The sequence below is a fragment of the Erythranthe guttata genome, chromosome 8 (genome assembly GCF_056151865.1).
Source record: "Erythranthe guttata isolate IM_541 chromosome 8, IM_541, whole genome shotgun sequence".
Taxonomy (NCBI): domain Eukaryota; kingdom Viridiplantae; phylum Streptophyta; class Magnoliopsida; order Lamiales; family Phrymaceae; genus Erythranthe; species Erythranthe guttata.
In genome coordinates, this window is record NC_142540.1 from 13,007,042 (window position 1) to 13,032,852 (window position 25,811).

A 25,811-nucleotide genomic window follows, 5' to 3' on the forward strand; every position below is an offset into this window, starting at 1 on the left:
AATCCGGACAAATATAAAAAGGAGCATATAGAAGCCATCTTTCACGATCATCTTCAAACAATTGTAGTTCATATGGTCTAGAATACTCCAACGTCGATAAAATCAAGTTTTCCACCAAATTATTGCTAACAACATTACTATAACTGCCTTCGTCTTCATGTATTGCATAACCGTCTTCATCAACTTCAATAACGGAAGTTTGTGCTCCAGTTAGCTCGATATTAAGTTGGTCACATGGCTGGATTGTATCATCATCCTTAACTTCGATGCATGGCAGGATCGTATCATTCTCCACCTCTTCAAAAGGATTCATCCTCGAATCCGAATCATCAATTTCTTCTTCGAGTGGTGGGGCGGTTTTGCACTTTTGATCCTCCACGGGCTGCAACTCAACAATCTCAGTTACTTTTTCCTCAACTAGCGCATTATCACTTTCCAAATCAGTTCTTTCTTTATTCACATATGGCGGATCGAACATGGCCTCTCTTGGTATTGATTCACTATCTCGGTTTGATGAACAGCTCCCCCGTGATTTTCGACTCGGCGATCTCCTATCTTCTAACTTAGTAGCTTGCCTCAACCTTTGCAATTGTAAGTCCCTATAATATTGTGAAGGGACGAACCTCCTTCTCATGATTGCCTTCATGGACTCCCAATCTTCAATTGGTGGTTCGCCACAGCGGCGCCTAGTTAAGACAAATTGATCCCACCAAGTAATTGCATAGTCAATGAACGCTTCGACGGCGAGCTTCACTTTCTTCTTTTCGGAATAGTAATCAGAATCGAATACGTGCTCAACCCTTATTTCCCATTGAATGTACGCCTCGGGATCACTCTTACCTTGAAAGGGTGGTATAATCAACTTCATTGAGCTACGGTTTTGATCTACACCATCTCTTTCTCCATCAAAATATCCTCGGCTCGATCTATCCAATCCAGACCCTCGTCCCATACTCTCCCTCCTTGATTTTGTAGCGTTCACACCAAAATTTTCATCACGAGCTACCTCTTTATCAGGATAAGGTATAACTGGTTGGTGAACATCACGTCGTACGTATGGCCCTCGAACATGTTGATCTTTGCGTAGTTCATGTAGTTGGGTAACAATTCCTTCCATCCGATCTTGGAGTTCCTGGAAGCGTTTATCCATTGGCGACATCCTACGCGGCTGAATTCTTTCTCCTTTATAACCGGCCTTCTCGGACATGATCAAAGCAAAAAAAAAATTTCTTTTTATTTTTTTTTTTAACGACATTAACAAAACCTAACTTGGGCTCCAAAAACTACAAATAAAAGATAAATTTCGTTTTTTTTTTTTTTTTTTTTTTTTGGACTTAAGACAAAACCTAACTTAGACTCAAAGAAACTCAAAACAAAATAACCAAAAAATCGATTTATTTTTATTTTTGACTCTAAACAACTGAACGAAGAATAAGAGAAAAGAGGACTAGAAGACTCGACAAAAGACAAAAGAAAACTACGATGACACGAACAAGACTGACTCAAAATAAAGATAAAGATAGGTGAAACCTGTTTTGGATGTTGGCTCTGGTTACCAACTGATACGAAACGAAAAACAAAACGAAGACACGAAAGAAAGGACTGACTCAACAATTAAGATAAAGGATAGGCGAAACCTGTTTTGGATGTTGGCTCTGGTTACCAACTGATACGAACCCCGTAGAACTTGTTACGAGACCCTAATACCCTACACGGAAGCAAGATCGAAACATCCAAAAACGAAGATTCAAAGGTGTGGAACCGCGACCCGTTGCCTATAAAGAGGCAAGAACCTTGGTATGCGAAGACGCCACAATCGATTGCGACAGATCGATTGATAAGTCGGGGTGAACAAACGGAATCCACCGATATGTTCGAAGAGTTCTTAAAGAACCAAAGAGAATAATCTCATAATTTTATTCAAAATTCGTCCTATTAAAATAAGCCAAATTGGCAACCTATTTATAAGGTCTAAAAAGACTCATTTTTCACAAGGAAAAGGACTCCTACCTAAACTATAATAAGGAAACTTGTAAATAAGCAAATCCTAACCATAAAAGACTCTAAAATAATAAAAACATAATAAAACCTAATTTTAAAACGTGCATAATTAAATAAGATAACTTGATCTTCAAGTCGGCTTCTCGATCACCCTTCTTAACTCGCGACATTGGGCTGTGTACGTGCATGCAATTAAAGCTCAATTTCGGCACTGTTCCACTTCGAATATTTCTTCGCTCAAAACATGAAAGTTGTAGATCTTTCAGTTAGCTTTCCGAATCATTTTGAATCAGTTTAAATGGACTTAAGATGCGAGAGTTATAACCCGAATGGTAAACTCTGCCAGAATAGGCGAGAATCTCGGATGCATGGAATTCGACTTGTCCAACGAATTCTTCTCTTTCTTTTCTTCCAATTCCAAACAACGGACTCTTCAAAGGCCTGATTCAAGCCTTTATTCTTCAATCCCAACACGAACGGCTCCATTAATCTCACTCGCTTTCTCTTCTTCCAATTCTTTGTCTTGGAGCTTGTGCGGATCGTATCAAAATCCATTTAAAAATTTAATCTAAATACAATATCCATTACCACCAATATCCGGATGCCTCGCGGGTATCCATTTACCATTTAAATGAGGTTATAAGAAATAACTTTTAAGCGAATTATACAAAATGAAATAAGACGCTTCATCAAAATTGAAGTTCCACAACAACAAAAAAATGATTAACTAGCAATATTTACTACAAGATTTTGAAATGTAAATAATTAACTTCAGAACTATTAAACTCAGGAACAATTGACTAGAATTGTACGAAATTTGTTATGTACTTGAGCAATTATATATATACATCAATGGTCTGGTACCCATTAATTACTGACGGGGTAAAAGCAGAACCATACCAAGACCATGACGGTTTGTATTCCTTTTACCAACACCATTATCAAATCCTAATAAGTTTGGTAACAAGTATTGAACGGGACGGATACCTATGGATAGCTAGCGGATCGGACTTTTTTGCCATCCTCAATAGCACTAATTAATGAGAAATTGAACTAACTTTGATACCATGTCTGAATAGAAAAAGTAGAAAAGGCGGTATGAATTAGCTAGAAGCCAGACAAACAATTTTATTCTAGACCAATCAATAGTTGAACATAATAGATAGACATACAATAATGAATTAACCCAATCTCTCATATAGAGTTGGGAAAAGATCCATATGCCATAACTAGGAAATCATTCTTTACTAAAACATAAATAAGAAATCTACTAACTTAGATAGAAAAGAATTACCTTCTAAAACAGATTCTTATATATTCTAACAATGAGTAATGAAACCAAATTAACCAAGAACATATGATTTCACAAGTGAGGAATTAATCAACTTCGTGTGCAAAATCCAATGAGATTTCATAATTAATGTCTCTGCAAAACAAAAGTGAGTACAGAAAGAAAGAAAAAAAATGATAACAGGAGAACGAAAAAGTATTTAAAACTTTTCTACGTAAAAATATCTCCTATGTATGATATTAGCAGTATACACAATCATTTCATTCAATGCAAAAGTATCTTTTCCAAAAGTCCCCAAAAATCTACATTGTTTCAGTGTATCAAATATTGATCCAAATAAGCTGAGAATGAGCAAATGTAGATTGTGCCAAGGGCCAAGAGCAAGCAGTGGCAGCAAATCATTAAAAAAAATAAAAAAAAAAAAAAAAAAAGGAAAAAAAAAAAAAAAACACGCACAAAAGTTTAAGGAGTGGAACACTTTAGCTCGGCGCTCAACATATGGTGAAGAAGCATATCAACCCTCTGGCTCCTCGACTTAGTACTGCACAACAATAATCAAAATTGAGGAAAGATGTATATTCAAATCGGCACATGAATATATTTCAAAAATAATAACGAATTTATTTCAAGAATCATATTTGCCTGTACACATACCCGATGTTACGCCTTCGCCCAGTTCCTTTTTCTTCCTGAATTGTACACCAAGTAAAGTTAAATTCATCTTTACAAGTTAACAATGATATACAGATATCGTCTTAAGATTTATGTAGCGCATAGAAAACAAATCAAGAATGTGAAAACATACAAAGAACGAGTCTCACCTTCAATCTGTCCATCTAAGACTTAAGGTTATATATCATGTATGGAGTTTTATTCAATTATCACTTGTATTACTTATAGCTAAACTGCTGTTTTTGTAAACAAGAATCACACTCCCCCAGATGAGTAGACCATTTCGTCGTGTAATATGAAGATACCTCAATGATGAATAAACAATTTTTAATTCGAAAATCACCAATTTAAATAATACAAATGCTGGGTTTGTACGCTTCCCCTCCTCGGAGGCAGTTTCTATAATTTTCAGATGTACAAGCAAAGAGCAAAAATCAAAGAGAGGTCGAATGAGTTCCGAGAAAAGAGTGTACTGCTAAAAGAGTGTGAGTTGATCTGTGAAATTCCATCTTCTAGAAATAGTGATACACGGACATGGCAAATTTTGTTATCTGTCTTATTTTTCGAGTTCTTTCTATTTCAAAACTACCCAATAATAGTCTCTTTTCTCATTCCTTCTTAAATGTTTACCAACAGGATACTTTGTCGTGTTTCCCCAATAACTACTTACTAATCGATAATGGTGATTATAGGTTCATAACATAACACAAGCCAAGTTTGTTGAAGAAGATTAGATTAGCGTCCCAAAAGAGAAAGCAATATAAGCATTTGAAATACTGGTATTAACCATTAATAGAAAGATCATACAAATTTACAAAAACTTGCGTAAAAGTTTACCTCCCCACTGTCGGTTTCGAGATCCATTTCAGCAAAGAAAGCCTCCAACACAAACGCCACCACCTAAAATAACAGTAGGAAAACACCAAGATTATAATTACCAAGTAATACATAAGATAAAGCGGGAAGTTCGATGGTACAAAGCCTACAAAAAACAATAAAACTAGCTACAATTTAATGTTTTACAGATGACATGAGAATGGAAGTTTCTCGTAGTTCACAATGATAACATGTTTCAGTTTTATGTTGCGTAAATCCAGCTCTTTATTTATGAGGACTAAATTATCTAGTCTCCCTCATTCCCTCTTAACTTTACGATTCTTATTTCGATCCAAATCTCAGTACAAATGCAGTTTCGGGAAGCATCCTCAAACACTAAAATTCCAGCCCCACCAAAAAGAGCATGAAAATAACATAGTAAATCAGGACACAAGCTTCTTTACCTTTGCGTAAATTTCCACTGAAATTTGCCTTAATTGAGGCACAAAAAAGGGACGAAAAATAGTTGAGTAAGATGAATTACATAATTCTATCTTCGTAAATGAGTACCCTACTCCCACTAATAACAATTTCTTTGTCCTAGACAACTAGTCTTATCTTACAAGTTATAGGTCCTCAATGAGAATATTTGTACAACACCGTAAATATTGAAAAATAAAATAATGTCACTCCAACAAAAATTCCCGGAAGTGCACACTTTATCCCAACATTACTACTATGAAGGGAATGGTAATAAAATATATGCAGATAGCTAAATGATTATGTTAGATTCTGGAATGTATAATAATATGCCTTCTGAGAAACCATGAATTAAACTCCAACCGCTCCTTTATTGCTTAATGTGGAAAACATGTATTCCAAGGGTACAAGCGTATCTTTAGAAATGTTAAGATGAAAAGGTACAGACAGGCTTATTATGGTAACAGAAGTTAAAAAAACAAATATGGACAAAAAAAAAAATCTGAAATGAAAACAAATTGCCCATTAAAATGGCCTACAACACACACCCAAAGAGATTTGAATCTCCGATTTCTCTCCACACGAAAGACGCCAATACCATTAGACTAAAGGCTTAACGTTAAAAAATATGGACAGTTTACGAGTATAGCATGCATGTTTCATACGTGATATTGCTCCTAATTTACATGTGATTTAGTTCCTTTACTCAAAGAATTTACCATAATTTTATTCACAAATATTGAATTGCCATGAAAAATTCGGTAAATATGAGCAATAATCAAAAAGTATCATATCAGGTGCCAATGTTAGCTTATTCATTGTTAAATTTTCAATTATACTTCCATATGCATGCAATGAAATGAACACTAGTCATCAACAAAGTTATATCAACTCCTCATTAATATACAAAGGAACTTAAATATCTGACATAAACTTGAGCATATTTGTAAAATATAAGCTCAGACAGAAATCATAAAGCCCTGTTAGAAACATACCAAATTCAAGAGGAGTACGATTGTGATTAGATAGAAGCTTATGAAGTAGGCATAACTCCAAGCAGTTCCTGTCAACTCCTTGTAGCTCTGGAATTTTTCAAACATTAATTAGTACACAAACTTTTTAGGAGAATTAAGGCCAAAATATAAAATATTGCTAAACTGCAGAGTATTTATTGTAGTGCAATTCCAATTTGATTCGGAACTAAATGTGAATTGCCAACATACAGTTCTCAAAGATCCATGTCCCGGAAGAAACGGTCAGGAAATTATTCTACAGTATATTCCAGAAGATGAATCCTACAAGTATCTGACCATTTATTCATAAAACTAGATTCGTAATTAAACTAGATTCATCTAAGCCAAACATAAAGTGAATATGAAGTGCCTTATTGTTTGACTACAAATACTCCAAGGACTCGGTATTGAACAATCTAGTTCAATGACATAAGAGTTTGACAAACCTTTACTGCTACTGACAGACATTAAAGAGCCATACTAACTCAACGGCAGTGATGAAAGTTGATTCTAATCAACTAAAAACATAGGACACTAAACGAGTTTCTCATTATTTTATTAAATAAATTCTGTAACAATGAGGACTGCTGCATATCATTTGAATCGACATACCTGCATCCATGCTTGCCAATTTCCCATCACTAGCAAATTGAAAAGTGTAACCATCCCGTTGGGGTAGTCATTGAAGTTGAAGAGCAAGTAGCTTAGATTGTCAAGGAAATTGGTAAGAAGCTGATTAATGGAAAACCATAACTTTAAATGTCAAATGAAAAATCAAGCAAGACAACTATAACTTTGATGGTGACGATCTTACACTACCTTAATTCCGAAAAGTGTCATGACATCAATACAACTTGAATTAGATCATTGCATTGATATATTAAAGAATGTTCACTTATGACAAAGGATACTCACTATCTTCAAGATCAGTTCCAGTTAGATTTGGATTCCCATCATAAACTAAACCACCAAAGATCTACAATATTAAGAAGAAACAGATTGGTTTATAATCTGCATGAAATAGATATAAGTAAAAAAAAACGAAGAAATAATGTTAAGAATCTACAAATGAATAAAAAAATGAAAGGCATAGGTTGTGCGATTAACATAAATGACACCGTTACCTTATTTTTGCCATCAAGCTTTAGAAACATAAAAAAGAGGGAGCTAAAACAGGTAAATACAAATTTCAAAAGAAACCAAATACCTGTACACCGAGAGAGCAATAAATGCACATGATGCAAAATATGGTTCCGAGATACGGCATTAGACTTGGTAACAGGGTCAAAAATGTTGCAACAAAAGCACGATATTGTTTAACGTGCATCAAGAGCCTAATCAATCTCAACATTCTTGCTATTAGAAGATACCGAATCCTGTTGACGAAAAAAGCATTTGTTTTAGTTATGGAGAACTTAATTCACGCATATGAACAAGAGAAAATGGAGCATCCTTCAAATAAAATGTTACGTCTTTTTCTTAATTTTGACAAAAAGATAATTATTATATGTTTTGGCTGTATATAAGTTACACTCAAGTGTTCGGCTCAAAACTTCGAAGAGAAATGGTAATCGATATCAGAAGCCTACTAAAACATTCACAGATATCCAACCAGTGGTCTTTTTGTAATGAGGGAATCAAAATGTTGCTGAAAACCATGAGCTTATAGTGTAAGAGGAAAAACTTCTCCCATTTACGAGCTAGTTAATTTAAGTGTAACGGTAGGTGGTGCCTGAATATTTTTCAGCTTTGTAGAGATCCATAAGAGAATTATCATGCCCATATTTAGGGATAGACAATCTGAAGCAGCTAATAACTTTGACGTTTAGTACAGGCTGACTATTGAATAGATATAAGCAGTTATGTACTGATAGAATAATGATTATAAGATGAAATTTTGTGTCAAGATTATGAATGAGGAAATTCTAAAAGGAGGAGTCAGTATGAATTTTATAATAGACAATACGATGTGAACCTTTTCTTGATTTGCCCAATCACCAATCATGATTAGTTTGAAGCACTTTTCTTTTTCAAATTTTGTCAAAAGAAGAAAATTGTGGAACCAAATACTCATGGCATAATACAATTGCATTGGAAACCATAAATGAAGTAACCTCAGTCCTCACCATTCGCCATTGGAGAGGAAAGTTTGTCCACTGGGAGACAGGAAAGTAGCTGTTTCTCCAATAACTGCAACAAAAAAAAAAAAAAAAAAAAAAAAAAAAAAAAAAAAACAGAGAGAAGAAAATGGAGGTGTTAGCCTCCATCTACAGTTTCAATACGACAACATTTTTTTTAGCATAAACTATCTGGCAGAATTCTTCTGGCAAAGAACACAAGTGAATACCAGAAAGATCCAAAGGGCGATTTGGAGTTGCTGACCTACTTCTTCGTATTAATAAAACCACGACCTTCTTAACATTCAGCGCCTAAATTTTAGCAATTCCACGCTTCTTATAGAAGGAAAGCAGCCTTCAGCTCTAGATATTTGAAATCCTAATGTGATAGAAAGGTACTTGGTTGTTTTATTTCTGTTTTATCAACATATAATGATCAAGAAGATAAAACCTTGTTATTGCCCATCATTTATTTTGTGTTTTTCCCCGTCCTTGTTCGGTACGCATCATGTTCTTTTATGCTATGATCACATTTTTCACATTTGACGAAAATTACACGAAGAAACTCCCAAATGTAATTAGCTTCTTTAATGATAAGCATAATGCAGTTTCAATCATGTCAACATCGAACAAAGGTTAGATATCTATGGAAATCTAGGAATTGAAGATTTAATTATCTGTTGCATGACCAAATCCTTAGTACTCTAGCATAAATTGGCAGCTCTAAGATTCACAATTTGAATGCTGATAATTCTGCCAACTATTCATGATAAGTATGACCGAATTGAGAATATGAGATTAGCTGACACTCTGATTATTGGTACCAGATTAAAATTTGGAAAAATACATTGGACTCAAGTTAGTAACTCTACTTACCAATTACCCAGGTGATTACAAAGTCAAAGCGGTTTTGGCCGTCCCTCCAGTAATTCACAAATCCATAAGCATACACTTTTAATGCCATTTCCAGGACATAGATCCATCCTGTGGAAAGAATTTCATTATAGATTTCAAATATCACAAGAATTCCAAAACATTGAGATATTGAGCACCCTGAGAATTTGACTACAGAGATCACCTTTTTCAGTATAAATTCATGGAGAAACAATGCTGATGAAATCTAATGTACATACGGAATGATGAAAACAAAGTTATATTTTTTACTCAATATTAGTTGAGTAATTTCTAGTCGTTACAGAATAAGTTTTACTTATTTATAAAGCTATAAGCTTTATGAAAATATGAAAAGTATTAAATATGGATGACACTGGGAAGTAGTAGGAGATTGATGGAGAGCTTACCAAAAACAAACTCAACTTTTTGCCAAGCCTCTTGACCAGAGTTCTCTTGTATATCAAGCTGCAGTGCAACGGAAACAAAATATCAGCGTATCACAATTTTCAGTTTAAGAGATTTTTTTTTCGTTCTGTTCGGGGTTGTTAGGTGGTTAGACAGATGCAATGGATGCTCAAATCTAATAAATTGCAACCAACGTTAAATAAAGGGTTCTCATATTTTTCTGCATATCCACTGGAAGAAAATGAATTCGATGCATTTGAAATATCATATGATTGAACATAATTGCAATAAATATTTAAATGCTGAAGCTAGTCTATGACTTCGAAAGATTTTATTGGAACGACGTTTTACAGTTCAATGAATGAATAAACAATTATTTTTACTGCCAAAAGGTGAATTCAGACATGTGTATGTATCAAGAAAATAAAATAAGGAAAGAGGTCAAGCACTGGTCCAGTTTTATCAACAGATCATGCTCCAACTAGTTTTGAGACAACAACTTGTAATGTCGTGATTTATTTAGTAACACATTAAATGTTTACGCCCATTTCCTTTTTGGGAGATATCATGACCCCTATATTTCGGTTTTGGACTTTCTTAGCAAATCAAAACGAGTAGAAAATCAAATGGATGCAATTTGTGTGTGTATATATCGTATATGTGCTGCAGAAGTGGAGTGAAATTATATATATATATATATATATATATATATATATATATATATATATATATATATATATATATATATATATATATATATATATATATATATATATATATATATATATATATATATATATATATATATATATATATAGAGTAGAAATATAATTTTAGAAAACGAGATAAAATTTGACTTTCTTAGCCAATCAAAATGAGGACAACGTACCAATGCTGCTTATGGCAACATGATGCTACTAGAGTTATGGTACTGTAGGAGTTAGGGACATAATCAACTGATTTATGTTTCGTTTCCTAGTAGAGTTGCGAGACAACAAGAGATTGGTAAGGCCAATCAAGTAAGCCATTAGGTGGTGGGTTTTTTATGGAATTTGATTTCTAATTCTATTTGTAGTGGCCGAGGTCGAGGTGACAAGTTTAAGTTTTTTATGGATTTTTCTTAGCTTATAATTGCATTTAAATGTTGGTCTACGTGGATGGTGTAATATTATGTAGGGGTTGTATTATTATTGAGTGACTTTGCTGGCTATGGCAATATTCCAGTCCTAGACCCAGTATGTAATCCTTTTAGTTCATAATAAACAAGAAAGTGTCTTCGCCAAAAATACCTTTTGAAACAATTAGATTAAAAGCATTCATACCGTTGTCTCAATAACGACTGCAGCAAAATTCATGATGAGAATGAAGGCTATAATGTAACCAAATTTGGGGCATCGAATGAAGTCTTTCAGCATCACAGATGCAGGTGAGTTGTAGAATGCTGGACAACTTTCAAAAATAGGTTCCTGCATAAGACAAGCACGGTAAGTAGGATGAAGATCAAAGAAAATTTTCCAGTTCACGGAAAACGGACTAACTGAATTCTCTTTCTGAAATCTGAGTCCGATGGCATGGGACAGGTCATAAAACTCATCCAAATTAATCTGCATGTGCAGCAGCCAAAGTGATAAATATGTCAGTGACAGATTGATGAGATTGTATTCTAATTCAGAAGGAAGTAAAATTTAAAGGCACGAACATACAAAAGGTACTGCCATGAATGTGATCTCAAAACAGAATGTAAAAGATACAACACTAAGCACCAAGAATAAAGAATGCCGTTGTATTAAGATGTGCTTCAAATAAATAATACCTACAACAAGGTGTATATATAATAGTTGTATGACTACCTCATCTAACAGTTTAAGGTTCTGGAGAGGTGTTACAGAGGTATTAGAGAGGGGTTGAATTGATCTAATTAAATATGGGATTATTTTGACATCTAATTAATTCATTAAACTGAACTAACTTAATTTATAAGATAAATGAAAACTATTTATATGATGGGCTTGAAGCAAATACAGTAGGGTATAGTTTAAGTGAATCAAAACCTCCTACTCGTATATGGAATATTAGGGAAATAATAAGGAAGGAAGGCATAATATTCTACTGGCTACTGGTAGACAAATACGCTTGAGCGGTCCGAATTGGCTAAAACATGATGACCGAAGATATCCTAGCATTCATCTTTATCCACACATAGAAATGGTAAAGTTTATGTTTGGTTCTATTAATCTTTTATAATTATAAGTAGTTTTAATTATATCGTTCCAATTTTAGAAGAGAAATATCCAAAAAAATCGTGTGAAGTTATGTAAAATATGTGTATCTTGATTCAAAGATCATTGTCACGGGATGTTTTTAGCGTGACAATGAACAAGAATTCAGGATATAAATCTGAAAATAGTTTAGCAAATTCATTCCCAGTCAAGTGTCATAAAATGATGAATTAATTTGTGCAGATATCAAGAAAACGATGTATATAAGAAAATTGCAGACAAAAAAATATCCACTAGAATTGAAAGGAGGGTAATGAAGATACCTTGACATCATGACTATCATCCAACTCATAGAATATCAACTCAAAGTCATCCCGTGATATCTGTGGCAATGACCTTCAAGTTGGAAACAGATGATGTTTCAGCGAATAAAAGTTGAATGGTGCAAACAGAATATTGCAACTCAAAAAAATATATTTGTGGTTACTACATAGCAGATGAGTATAACTAATACAAGTACGAAGTACGGAAAAACAAAAAGAACATAGCTACTAAGTTTCACATCCGTCATTGAGCCTCACATAAATAATACAACACAATAAATTGATCGCCTTATATTCACCAATTCCATTTTTTTTTGACAATCCTGCCCACCTGCCAACCACCTCTACCAATGGGCATCTACATGTTACGTGAAAGATCTGTCTGGCAAAAATATTCAATTAAAAATTAACTGAAACGGCTCATATCTACACCTACATATAATCTTACAGCTCTACCACTGTGAGCACATGTCGAAGCATGAAATCCCCCGAGAGATTTAAGTTTCTAAACCAGCGATCATGCGTTTCTCATTTCTTTAAATTTGGATGATTCAAGAGGTAGGTATAAACATTTAGCATCAGAAATTTCTCAAGGGAAAGTAAATACTACCTGTATTTATTCAGTTCTTCGAACAGGAGAATGCACTGATCTTTGTTAAGGTAACCAAGATCCTGCCAATACAAAATGTACAGAAAAGGATCAGATTATAACTCAAGCCAGCGTGTAAAATAGTTCTAATTATAGATCAAATGTGTAGAATATGTTGGTTGTGAGTCTGTTCTCTGCATGGTACCAGACACAGCGGCTTCTTATTTTTGACGCACTTTGATGGCTGAAATCAGTGGTGGAGCCACTTAGGATCTAGGGAGTGCAATTGCACAACCTTGAATTCAAAAAAAGATTATATATATATAGGGGGTGAATCTGAAATTTTATTACAAATTCACAATCTATCTTTCCCAAAATTTTGGATGTCCTCCGAAACATCGGCGTTCTAACTTTTCTCTCTAAAATAAAATCTCCCCGACCTCTCAATCAATGGCGATCAAGTATTAAATGATATTTGGTGTCGTACATAGAGATATATGCATTATACAATGTTACTATTAATGAAATGATGGATATTTTTCAAGGAATGGAACCAAGTCGAAAAGTATCCTAGACGTTATATTTATATATGAAAAAATATTTTTTTTACAATTTTCTTGTAAAAAATTTCCTATTTTTTATATACTTATGTTTTTGTATTAAGTTACGAACACCCTTAATTAAAATTCTGGATTCGCCACTGGCAAAAATAACCTGTTAGTGTAAATATCTTCTACCACAGTTATCTTGTGAAGAGGAACTTACCTCTTTAAATACGGAATAACACTTGTACATATCTTCTACCACGACCATCTTAGCAGAGGAACTTTACCTCTTTAAGCACGGAATAGCTCTTTAAGAATGGAAACCAATGTTAATCCGGCTACTAAGGCCTCGTTTGGTTGGTAAGATAAACCATGACTAATTAAACAAGTAGGTCTTTTGATGTTTGGTTAGTCCAAAAACTTTGCGGGTTGAACACCAATTATGGAAAAATGAGCATATCTTGACTTATTGAGGGTTTGTGGTATTGCTTCTCCCCTAGTCCAATTATAATATTGGGTTAATCCGGCCTAATCTTATCTTGGAACCAAACGGGTCCAAAAATTTGTTGGTTCTGATAAATCATAAATCCCATGTACCATTTACAATTCACAAAATTGAATGGTAAAAACCATCTAAGATTGGGGTGCAGAGATCAAGCTTATTATATATTTCAAGAAGCAAGAGAAAAAAAGAAACTGGCAGAGGCCGATCAAACATGGAAAACTTGAACCAGAAAGGAAAAGACAGATATTATTTAATATGATGTTAGAAATAACTGAACCATAAAGGATAACCAACAATCACTATATATATGAGAGAAAACTATACTCACATTGTCGAGCAGGTTAAACGCTTTTTTCAGTACCCTCGTTCTTTGATTATCCTTCGCAGCCACTTGTTTAACAAGCTAAAAAGGAACATTAATTAGTTACTTACAAGAACTTAACTGAAAATAAGTTAGACACACAACGTTACCAGGCTATCACTACATCTCAACTAGGATTTGGACCCTGCACTATATTTTCAGTTTCAGTATAATGCAGCACGACAATACTGCATTTGCCCACATATGATTGTTCTGTTTGCTAGATATAAAGTTAAACTGTAAAATTATTCACTTATCATTTATTTATTTTTTTGTACCTTAATATTATTCACATATTTCAAATAAAATTATCTACTACTAAAAAAAATAGGGAATGACTTGGGGACTAAGGAGTGTTTTCAACCACTTAAAAAGTGATTCATATTCCGGCCAAAAAGTAACACATTTGTTTTCGGCCGGAATCTGAATCACTTTTTCAGTATGGAGGTAGTATTTCTGTCTTAAAGCTACTGAATAGAATGGCACGAGAAATACGACTTCCATATTCATATGAATCTTCAATTTTCTTGATTCAAATTGTCTAATCTTATTGCTAATTCTGTAACATAAATGTTTTAGATGAGACTAGTTGGTTATTACTGTTAATGTTATTCAAATGATTATGAAAGAAATTAACTGCTATTACATTCCAATATTCAAAAGAATAGTAAACTACGGAGAAAAATACCTCACTCTTAAAGCTATCGTAGACGACGGCAAGGATCAAATTGGTTACAAAGTAAACACCCAATAGCACATACAGAACAAAGAATAGCGAATACCAACGTGAGGCCCTACACAAAAGATTGACAATTGATGGGTTAGAAAATCTTAGAGAATATTTTTAATGTTACCAACAAAAATACAAAAATCTAGCAGTTAACTTTTAATTACATAATGTTGAACTATGCTTGCATGGCTGACAAGAAATATTAAAACGAAAGGAAATGGCATCCAATTTTTTAACCCTCAAAGCTACTTACTTGTATGCGGGAATCCAGACATCTGGATTGTTGGATGTGGTGAATAAAACAAACATTTGGTACAATGTTACACCGTATGATGTAAATACAGTCCTTCCCTGTTCGGTATCTTCAAAGATGACATATGCCAACCAGCTCGAAAACAGAAGAAATAACAGCCACAAAGCCTGAATTTGGTCCCCCATCACAAGAAACAAGAAGAAAGCATTAAAAATGGTAATCTTTTTTTTTCTTTTTTTTTTTTTTTTGTTATTACTCAAATTTTATTTTATTTAATAAAAATAAAAAATTGGGTGCATTTCAAGCTATCAGACATACCAGGACATTGAGGTATGTGCCAAGCATTCCAACCAATATGATGATGCTATCTCGTATGTCCCTGAGGTCAGTTCATGAAATGCTGCATCTTATCATGGTAGACTTTGAAAAGGTACAATTGCAGTCATAATATATTCAAATGCATAGTGCATCTCTTTCAGGCTGATTGCAATTATTATGCACTTAAGATACAAACATCTACGTCTCAATCTCATTCAACAGTGATGTGTGAAAGAGAGAAAACAGTATAGCGGATGGCAAATGAGAAGTGAATTGGCAATATTACCTGATGTAAAGAACAAAAAATGCAACTCGGAGATAGGGTGAAATCCTCAGTGGGAGAGTATAGAATGCCACCGGTGAAAGATATACAACATAGACTGATAGATCAATAAGTGATACTAAAAGCAAAATCACCTGCCAATGAGAGAGAGAGAGAGAGAGAGAGTTAAATATTTGTACAATATAAATCAAATAGTAAGTTCCTATACTTCAGAAAAATAACTTCGGAGACTAGTCAACAACTTCTTGTCACATGCATGTTCAGAATGCGCCACTGGGTGATTCACTACTGTTCGGTACCTGCTTTTTATTATTTTTTTTAAGACATCCAAACACTCCACTGGGTGGTTCACTACTTATTATTCTCGAGTTGTTTTGCAAAAATACACTGAACAATAAAGTAACAGTAATGTTAGTTTTCACCACGGCACATTTTTTCGGATCCTATAAGATGCGATACTTAAAAAAGTCAATATGTAAAGCTCCTCTAAAGTTATTCAAAAATCCAAAATGAAAAAGGGGTAGATCTGCTTAGGAATAAGATACTTGGAGAAGAACCGATCAATTAAGTAAACCAGAAAGAAGATAATCTATGGCACATATTGATAACATAGTGGTCATTCCCATGCTGTTGAAGAAGAATCAAAACAGCAAATCATGATGAAGTGTGTACCTTCAGTCTATTTGCAGAACTCTTCCAGTAGATACTGCACCCTTCATACGTCATTGGAAAGAGAATATGTATAAAGAGAATCAAAAGAGTTACTCCCTGCACAGAGAAAAATGTATGTAAAGAAAGCTCAAGCTATAAGAAGACCAGAAGCTCCAAAAAAAAGCACCAACAAGTAAATTACACATAAACGATAAGAATTATGTTTTCAGTATATATTATATTATTTCTAGCAACGGTGACATTGCAAGTGGTATTCTATACAGCAGAGATTCCAATCTTTTACATTATTCATACCATAAATGTTAGACTGCAGTTTCAAATTTTAGATATATAGCATCCTATGAAATATAAATGTTACATCACAGAGTAGAAATTCATCAAATTAATTGTGTTGGAATGTCCCCAATCATGCTGCATGATTTCCTCAAAACCAATCAGCCCTTCACACAACCTCGAACTCCCTCGTGCTTGATTATTAATTTGAATTCAGTTATAACAAGAAAACACACCAACACTGTGCATATACATGAAGGTAATGAAATAACAGGCAAAGCATCAACCTCAACGTTTTATTTTATTCTTCAATTCCATCCACGTAAGAGGCAAGCTTAAGGCACACTCAATCATGCAAAAATGTGCAGGCCAACAATGCATAAACGGGAACGTAAATCTCACTGACAATCAATGGGCCAATTGCAATAAATCAGATGGTGGCAGTTTCACAACTGCTCCTAACTGCTTGCAATGCCACACGATATATAGCATGTTTCAGGAAATCATTATTGATCAGTGAATGTATGGTTTGTATACATCTACAAATACTTCTATGAAGATTTACACTGTAGTATCGATTCATAAGCATGCATAAAATACTTCAATTTAAAAAATTAAATCAAATACAACACCAGTAGCACAGTTGTGAATGTTTAGAAAACTCATGATGATGATGATGATTAGTGGAGAAACAAAATAATTGCTAAATATACTGTATTCAAGATAAAATCAAGAGTTGCAAAACTGCGTGAGCAGAAATCATCCAACTCCAAGATGACCTGATGTTATCAACAATTTGTAATATCTAGATACTTATACTGACAAAATGAAATAAAATCAATGAAAAACTCAGAAAATTGCCATACACCGAAACTATTTAGTGAATTATTCATCTCAAGATTACCTCAAAAATGAGACTCTCGGCACTAGTCAGGTACGGTAGCTGTCCTAGAAAGTAGTATTCCCTATTACTGCAAACCTCAGAACACCACAAAGGTTTCTGAGAATCCAAATTGGTCATTCATATGTCAGGTAAACAATTTTAAGGCCAAAATATTTTTAGGGTAAAAAGTAGACAGTTAAAAATGTGGTACAAACCTCCAAGAAATTCAGGAGGATTAAAGCAAAGTAGTTGAGGGACCAAAGGAAATCAAATCGTATAAATATTAAGTATGACTTTAAGGAGCTTCCATAGCTTGATTGGTCAAGAATCTCCTCGGGTATCCCTATCCCGTCTTCAGCCTACAACAGCACAAAACATTTAAATTGCCATAAAAAGATTCAGCAATCAACATTGATATTTCAGTAATACTTCAACAAGATTTTAATACTTCCACTGCATTGTAGTGCTTAGCCTTCACCATGTACCTTTGCTCATTGTTCATAATGTTTTAATTCATGATCAACTACAAAACATCCCTATATGTGTGTTTACAAGAAAAGTCAAGATTGAGGTGAGAGAGAATATTAGGCAATGTTTGGAAGCGTTTTGGATCTTATTTTGATTTCATTTTGAGGAAATATGTTTTGGGGGAATAATTTGAGAATGAAAGTATTGTTTGTATTTTGGAAGGAGAAAAAAATACACTGTAGCAGTCAAATCATGTTAAAAGGTGTTAGAAAAAGGTATTTTTGAAGAAAAAAATTGAAAGATGAAGTGATGTTTATTTGTTTTTTAGTGAAGACATTTTTTTACTGTAGCAGTCAAATCATTTTACTGTAGCAGTCACATCATGTCTAAAGGAGAGATAAAATTTTGAAATTGTTTTGAGAAAATGATTTGAAAAGTGTAATAAATCCCATTTTGTTTTGGGGAAACAATGAAAACAAAATAGAAATGGTTCCAAACATTCCCTTTTAGTTTCTACATTGCTCAGAAGAAAGTTCAAGCTTTCTTGCCATGATTAATTTTGTAAATATATTAGTGAAGTTCAGAATGTTCAAGAAAACCAAAAGGATCTAGTAGCAGAGGGTGAGAAATCCTCACTGAAACTGGGACGAAGAAAGTTGAGTGTATAATCAGGAACATATTTAACTAACTACAGAAGCCACAAAATTTATAAAGAGCTGTGATTTTTCCATGTCGTGTTATATAGAACAACTATGAAGGATGATGAAACTTCAGCTGTATGTATTCATATTGTGTCCAAAGTGGCTTACATACCCACTCAATAACTTATATTAGCCAGCGAGCAAGTGTGCTTAATGAAGAATAATTTATGCTCGATAATCTCATATTAGATGTATCAAGATATGCATGACGCTATACAAATTCTGATATCCGTATTCTACAAACTTAATTTCCATCAGCTGGACTTATAGATAGATTCATCTCCTCTTCACAATATTGCAAGAAAATTAGTCAAACAAAAATGACAAAACAGGCAATAAGCAAATTATGAGTTACGAATAAAAAAATTAGAATCTCAAATTTAGAAAGAAAATAAGAATTACTTTCTTATTGGCTTCCCACTATGTATCACATATCCAAATCAAAATTTTGTACTGACATATTTAATAATGTCATAGGGTATCTCACTAACTTATGTTCTAAAATGCTTTAAAGTTGGCGCACTAGGGATGAAGAATTAGATAGAATGTAGACAGAAAAAAATTAATTTTTTTTTGGTATTTGTTGCATATAACTCTGATATAGGATAATGAATCCTGAGGAGAATATGTGATCAAAATCTTCCCAATTATCGTCCATAACATTCTTTTAGGGGAACAAATTGAAAGAACACAAACTTATATAGCAATTATGTCTGTTTACAAGAAAAGGAAAGAACAACCCTCTAACTTCCATAACTTGTATTGTCCCATTATGATTACCTCAAGTTTGTTACCTATCCGAGAACAAAAGAATTCTGGATCTATCAATGAGACTCGAGAAAAATATTTATTATATCCAAAATATCAAAAACTATATGTCGACCTAACTTTCAAACAGCATTCACTCAATTCAAATCCACTCTTGATATACATACATTTCCAATGTGTACAGACAATTCAAATCCACGCGTCCTATAAATACTTGAAGGAATCATGAATGTTTAACACGAAAAGAACAATGGCTTTTATTTTTCTTAACCCGTCACATTTTACATAAAGACATGGTAGAATGTCTCAATCTTACCCTGCAACCTTTAGTGAATCATACCTGGAAAAACTTCTACTTCTACTTCTACTTCAAAAAAAAAATAAAAAATAAAAATAAATAATTGGCCAACAATCTGACAATGCCCAACTCATTTTACCAATAACTACTAGTAGTACACTCAAATACATTAATAACCCAAAAATCCCACTTTTGATAATCGTTTGAAAAGATACTGTGACATTGCCATTGAAATCAGGTCTTAGTAAAAAACAAAAAAAAAACAAAAAAAAAGGGGGAATAAAGAAAGCTGACATACGAGATCAACCAAAGCAGCAGCTTTTTGATAGGGTGATCCATGAGCAATAGCATCTGTTCTTCGATCGAATAAAGGCTTATGGTCTAACTTTGGTCTGCCAATTCTGACGGCAGCAGCAGATGATGCTACTTCAACATCACCACTACCACTACCACCAAGCAAAGCTGCATCCATTTTTCGAAAAAACTCTACAGATTCAAGATATGGTTTGACTTTGTAAACTCTGTTTTTGTGTGTGTGTGTGTTTGTCTGTGAGAACACAGATCAAACATGTGGTGTGCAATAAAAAAATGTTGTCAAATAAAGGCAAAATTAAGTTTTGACGAAGTGGGAAGTTGAGTGATTAGTTGTTCGTTATAGTAACTCAAGTTGAATTAAAAATGAGGCAGTGTGTGTCAGAGAAATAAACAAGTAGGGTGGGTGGAGAAGGTGTACAGTACGTGTGAGATTTGAGAATGAAAAATTTATGAGGGTGGGTGGGTGTGGAATTCTGTCGGCACTATTTGATGGATATGAATGGCAATAGAGACATATTCCAACGCCCCCGGGTTACGAGTTGGACCCGCCGGAATTTTGGGGGTTTAGAAATTGGGTAAATTGCAAACACCCCCTGAGGTATGGTTGAATTACAAAAACACCCCTCTTGTTTGGATAATTACAACCATCCCCTCAACTCCTCAAATTTAGTGGAATCTTCGAGATTATATGGAATATTATCACTTTTGTACCCGTTTTATCCCATTCAAACTCTACATTATGAAGCAAGATGATCATAGTATGTGATATTTAGCTTGTATATATCAGTTTGTGGTGCATCGAAAACTGTATTTTTACACAAAACGAGTACAAACTAGAGCACATTTCACGGAATCTAGATGATTATGTTGAATTTGGCACTATAATGGTGGAGATGTAAGAAAAAATCATAGTTGAGGGGTAGATGTAATTATCCAAACAAGAGGGGGGTTTTTGTAATTTGATCATACCTCAGGGGGTATTTGTAATTTACCCTTTAGAATTTATTATCCGTATCGAACTTGGTGGTTCTGGGTCGGAGTTGGACCTATTCTTTTAAGGAATATATATTTATATATTAGGGTAAATTACAAACACCCCCCTGAGGTATGGTCAAATTACAAAAACACCCCTCTTGTTTGGATAATTACAACCACCCCCTCAACTCCTCAAATTTAGTGGAATCTTCGAGATTATATGGAATATTATCACTTTTGTACCCGTTTTATCCCATTCAAACTCTACATTATGAAGTAAGATGATCATAATATGTGATTTTTAGCTTGTATATATCAGTTTGTGGTGCATCGGAAACTGTATTTTTACACAAAAGGAGTACAAACTAGACCACAATTCACGGAATCTAGATGATTATGTTGAATTTGGCACCATAAGGGTGGAGATGTAAGAAAAAATCATAGTTTAGGGGGTAGATGTAATTATCGAAACAAGAGGGGTTCTTTTGTAATTTGACCATACCTCAGGGGTGTTTGTAATTTACCCAATATATTGAATTGTTTAAAATTAGTGAGACTATAAATAATAATTGAAATCAATTAATCTTAGCTCTAAACTGAAAATTAAAAAAATATATATTGAATTTAAAATCCCTATTTGGAATCAGAGTCCAGTAGTTATGTTACCGTTCAAAATAAAATTTATATATTTTTTCACTTCGAATTAATTATTCTGTGCAATTAATGTCATAAATTCATCGCATGTTTCTCATGTACATGACGTTGTAATAATAATTAATACTTCACACGTGTGATGCACGAGGATCAATTCGAAGATCAAAATGGATTAGTCTAAAGACCAACGAACTAAAAATTATCGAGGATTTAAATTAAAAACAATCGAACAAAAAATAACAAATTTGTATATCATTTTATCACAAACAATATACATAAATATAAACTAATACGTTGGAAACATCATCCAAACCGAAATATCATAACCAACTCCATGAGTGGTGATTGATCATAGCACCACTCTTGCACATTAATTCGAATCTTGATAGAGTAACATACAAAACTACGGTCAAATCAACTATTACCGGATGAATAAGCTATAATTACTTATTAGTGTCAATATATAAGTTTAACACATTACTTAGAGAGAAAAAATATAAATAACAAATGAAAAATGTGTCCATAAAATTACCTTAATTACCCAAAAAAAAAGGCATAATCGAAGATCCTATTGAAAAATATTACTCATTAAAAATAAACATGAATGCACGTAAAATGTACATGTATAAGTCAACGAAAAACGTGCGCATGCATGTAATCGATAAATGATGTTTGTTAAGGTGCATCTTCGTATTCTCTGAAATACTTCTTTGTACACGACGTTGCTAGTAACTGATACTGGTACTGGTACTGGCACTGGTTCTGATACTGAATCAATGTTTTAAAAAATAATGAGGCAAATTTCAAGATTTTAGTTGTACAATTTTATAAAGATTTAAATTGTCAAATCAATTTTTTTTCTCCCTCGACCTTTCAACTCACTTCGAAGCTATAAATATAATTTCAAAAATAAATCTTGACTTGAACTTATATTTTCTCAAAAAAAACAAAATCACCTTACAAATCTTTTATCACCAAATTATTTATCTTGTACTGAAATTTATTAAAAGAAATTGGTAGTGTTCTTTTTATATGAGAAACTATAATTTTTAACTTATCTTGAGATAAAATGATTGGACGGTAGATATACATTAATATTTAATTTATTCTTTTTATCATGAAAATAAATACTACTGAAAATATAAAAAGAACTTAATTTAGCTAATCTTATAAGATGTTAAAAGGAGTTTATAAGATGTTTTAGAGCTTATAAGTTCTTCCAAGGTGTTTGGTAAATTTAAAAAAAAAAATTAATTTGTTTTAAAAATAAGATGTTGGAGAGCAAATAAGATTTTTTTTAAAAAATTACCTATACCCCACATTTTTATTTAAGATCTTATAATGAGTAAAATATGAAATAAGTTCATTATCCAAACACTCTGAAAATTAATTCTAAAAATAAGATGTAACAGCTTATCAGCTCTTAAAACATCTTTTCAGACGTAAGAGCTTATCAATTGTTTAGAATAAGCTTAGCCAAACACCCTCTTAAGTCATGTGAGCAGAGATTTTATATTATTAGGAAAACCTTTAAAATCATATATTAGTTTATTATCAATTATTTGCATTCTTTTAGAAACATATATATCTTGTAGGATTTCATGCCATTAAAATATGGCAAAAAGAATAGTAAATATTGATTGTATTTTTATGTACATTTAAACTATACTAATCTAAAATAAGAATGTTTAGAAGCTTATATTCAAAATTAGTATTCTAATAATTATGTGTACTCTTAGAATTAAAATTCGAAATCAAAACTTTTGACAAAATGTAATACATGTGATATAAAACTAAATTCTAATTCTTGAGGAAAAAAAACATTGTTTCGATCCATATATTAAAAAGAAAACTTCATCAAACAAAACCTCTTAGAGGGTGTTTGGCTACGCTTATTTTAAACAGCAGATACGCTCTTACGTCTGATAAAATATTTTAAGAGTTGATAAGTTGTTACTTCTTATTTTTATAATTAATTTTTAGAGTGTTTGGATAATGAACTATTTACTATTTTTACTCATTATAAGATCTTAAATAAAAAGGTGGGGTAGAGGTATTTTTTTTAAAAAGATCTTATTTGATGATTGCTGACCATGCATTAGTTGAGTTCGCATTAGCTGACATCCGAACTTTTTTTTTTATTTTTTTTTACTTCTAACTTTGTTTTCTGGTGGCGGATATTTAGGGCTCTGATTAGCTAACTAAGCATTAGCTGACACCCGACTGTTTTAGTGTTGAAGTCAGCTAATTGTAGCGCCAATTAGGGGTGAGTTCGGGACGGGATTTCGGGAAATCGGGATTTTCGGGATTGGGATTTTGGGATTCGGGATAGAAATTTTAAATCCCAATCCCGTCCCATATTATTAAATCCCGGTAAATCGGTATCCCGAAATTTTTCGGGAATTCGGGATTGGGATCGGGAAATCCCATATTTTTGCCTAAATAGTGAGAAATATTGCATTTTTTTTCCATTAGTATGATTTTATCCACTAAACCAACTATATATATATATATATATATATATATATATATATATATATATATATATATATATATATATATATATATATATATATATATATATATATATATATATATATATATATATATATATATATATATATATATATATATATATATATATATATATATATATATATATGTGTGTGTGTGTGTGTGTGTGTGTGTTTTATTAGTTTTTTTTTCTTTATTTCCTAATTCGGGATTAAAATATCCCGATCGGGATTGAACCAACTCCCGAATCCCAATCCCGTATTTGTTCCTAATCCCGATCCCGTATTTGTTCCTAATCCCGATCCCGAATCCCGTAATCCCGAATTCCCGAAGTTTTAGTCCCAAATAGTAAAATTCCGTTCGGGACGGGACGGGATCCCGAATCCCGATCCCAAATGCCCAGCCCTAGCGCGAATGATCCGCCATCGGGGTAAGAAAAAAAAGGTCGAATGTCAACTAATGTTGAGTCAGCTCATTAACCGGAGATCCGACTATCCGCCGCCGGTGAAAAAAAGAGAATAAAAAAGAGATGTCGACTAATGTTGAGTAAGCTAACCAGAGCTCCGACGACCGACCACTGAAAAAATTAAAAGAAAAAAAAAATAATAATACTAATAAATAATTAAAAAAAACAAAAGGTCGGGTCGGGTCAGACCAGACAGAATCGGACCGGACCTAGTGGGCGGGGTAGGATGGGATGGAGGTGGGTTTGGCTTATCTCAAATAGAAATATGTAGGACTATTTTGGGAATTCATGGTTTTTTAGTTTATTTGAAATGAAAGTTAAATGGTGAGTTGATTTGTAATAAAAAAAAAATCATGGGCCTAACTCAAATTCACCCTTAAAATAAAGTTCTCATTTTTAGAGAAATCTGAATAAAAATGAAAATGAGTAACATATGTTTTTTTTAAACATTAAATTGTAAAGAATGGAAGTAGAAGAATATTATTGAGAATAAAATGTAACTCAAAGTAATCGAAGATTTTTATACAATTAGGCCTATTAGAACATGCTTAATTAATAATGACGTATTTTGTGAATATTTCTCTAATCTCAAGTAATGGAAAAAGGCTTTCTCAAAAAAAGAAAAATATTTGACAAAGACGTGCCTAAGTAGTGAAGAGACCCATGTGGGCAGTTGCATTTTGGTAGTTGTTAAGCATAATGAACAAAAGACAATTTGCAAATAAAGAATAAGATAGTTTGTTTGACCGCACGAACAAGGGGAATACATGTACCTAGACCTGACCACGGTTCGGTTCGGTTCCGGTTCCGGTTCCGAACCGCCGGTTCCGGTTCCGATTTTGGAGGAACCGGAACCGAACCGAAAAAATCCGGTTCCTTGCGGTTCGGTTCCTAACCGGTTCCGGTTCGGTTCCGGTTCGGTTCCCGGTTAGAACCGTAGAACCGTTCGGTTCTTAATATTTTTTATTTTTTTATTTTATATATATATATATATATATATATATATATA

General features: G+C 33.2%; 1 protein-coding gene across 1 annotated transcript; it reads right to left on the minus strand.

The window, feature by feature from the left end:
* Window positions 1-3,531: 3,531 nt before the first annotated feature.
* Window positions 3,532-20,766, minus strand: TPC1 (two-pore channel 1). The gene is made up of 23 exons (XM_088821909.1): window positions 20,177-20,766; window positions 17,859-18,002; window positions 17,665-17,760; window positions 16,488-16,583; window positions 15,819-15,949; window positions 15,533-15,593; window positions 15,215-15,381; window positions 14,920-15,025; window positions 14,199-14,273; window positions 12,842-12,903; window positions 12,232-12,304; window positions 11,228-11,293; window positions 11,012-11,155; window positions 9,692-9,749; window positions 9,267-9,374; window positions 8,400-8,463; window positions 7,481-7,649; window positions 7,185-7,249; window positions 6,886-6,976; window positions 6,256-6,342; window positions 4,802-4,864; window positions 3,947-3,981; window positions 3,532-3,833 (listed from the first exon to the last, which is right to left on the minus strand). The coding sequence occupies exons 1-23, from the start codon at window positions 20,348-20,350 to the stop codon at window positions 3,755-3,757; spliced, it is 2,214 nt and encodes a 737-aa protein (XP_088678035.1). The 5' UTR covers window positions 20,351-20,766; the 3' UTR covers window positions 3,532-3,754.
* Between the last annotated feature and the right edge of the window lie 5,045 nt (window positions 20,767-25,811).

Bases quoted from the DNA above. Each gene is read 5' to 3' on its own strand.
- TPC1 (XM_088821909.1), bottom strand. From the start codon at position 20,350: ATGGATGCAGCTTTGCTTGGTGGTAGTGGTAGTGGTGATGTTGAAGTA. The intron at 15,382-15,532 runs GTATGTCTGATA...GACCAAATTCAG, and splicing joins GCACATACCTCAATGTCCTG to GCTTTGTGGCTGTTATTTCT. The intron at 6,977-7,184 runs GTATCCTTTGTC...TGACAATCTAAG, and splicing joins ACTGATCTTGAAGATAGTGA to CTACTTGCTCTTCAACTTCA.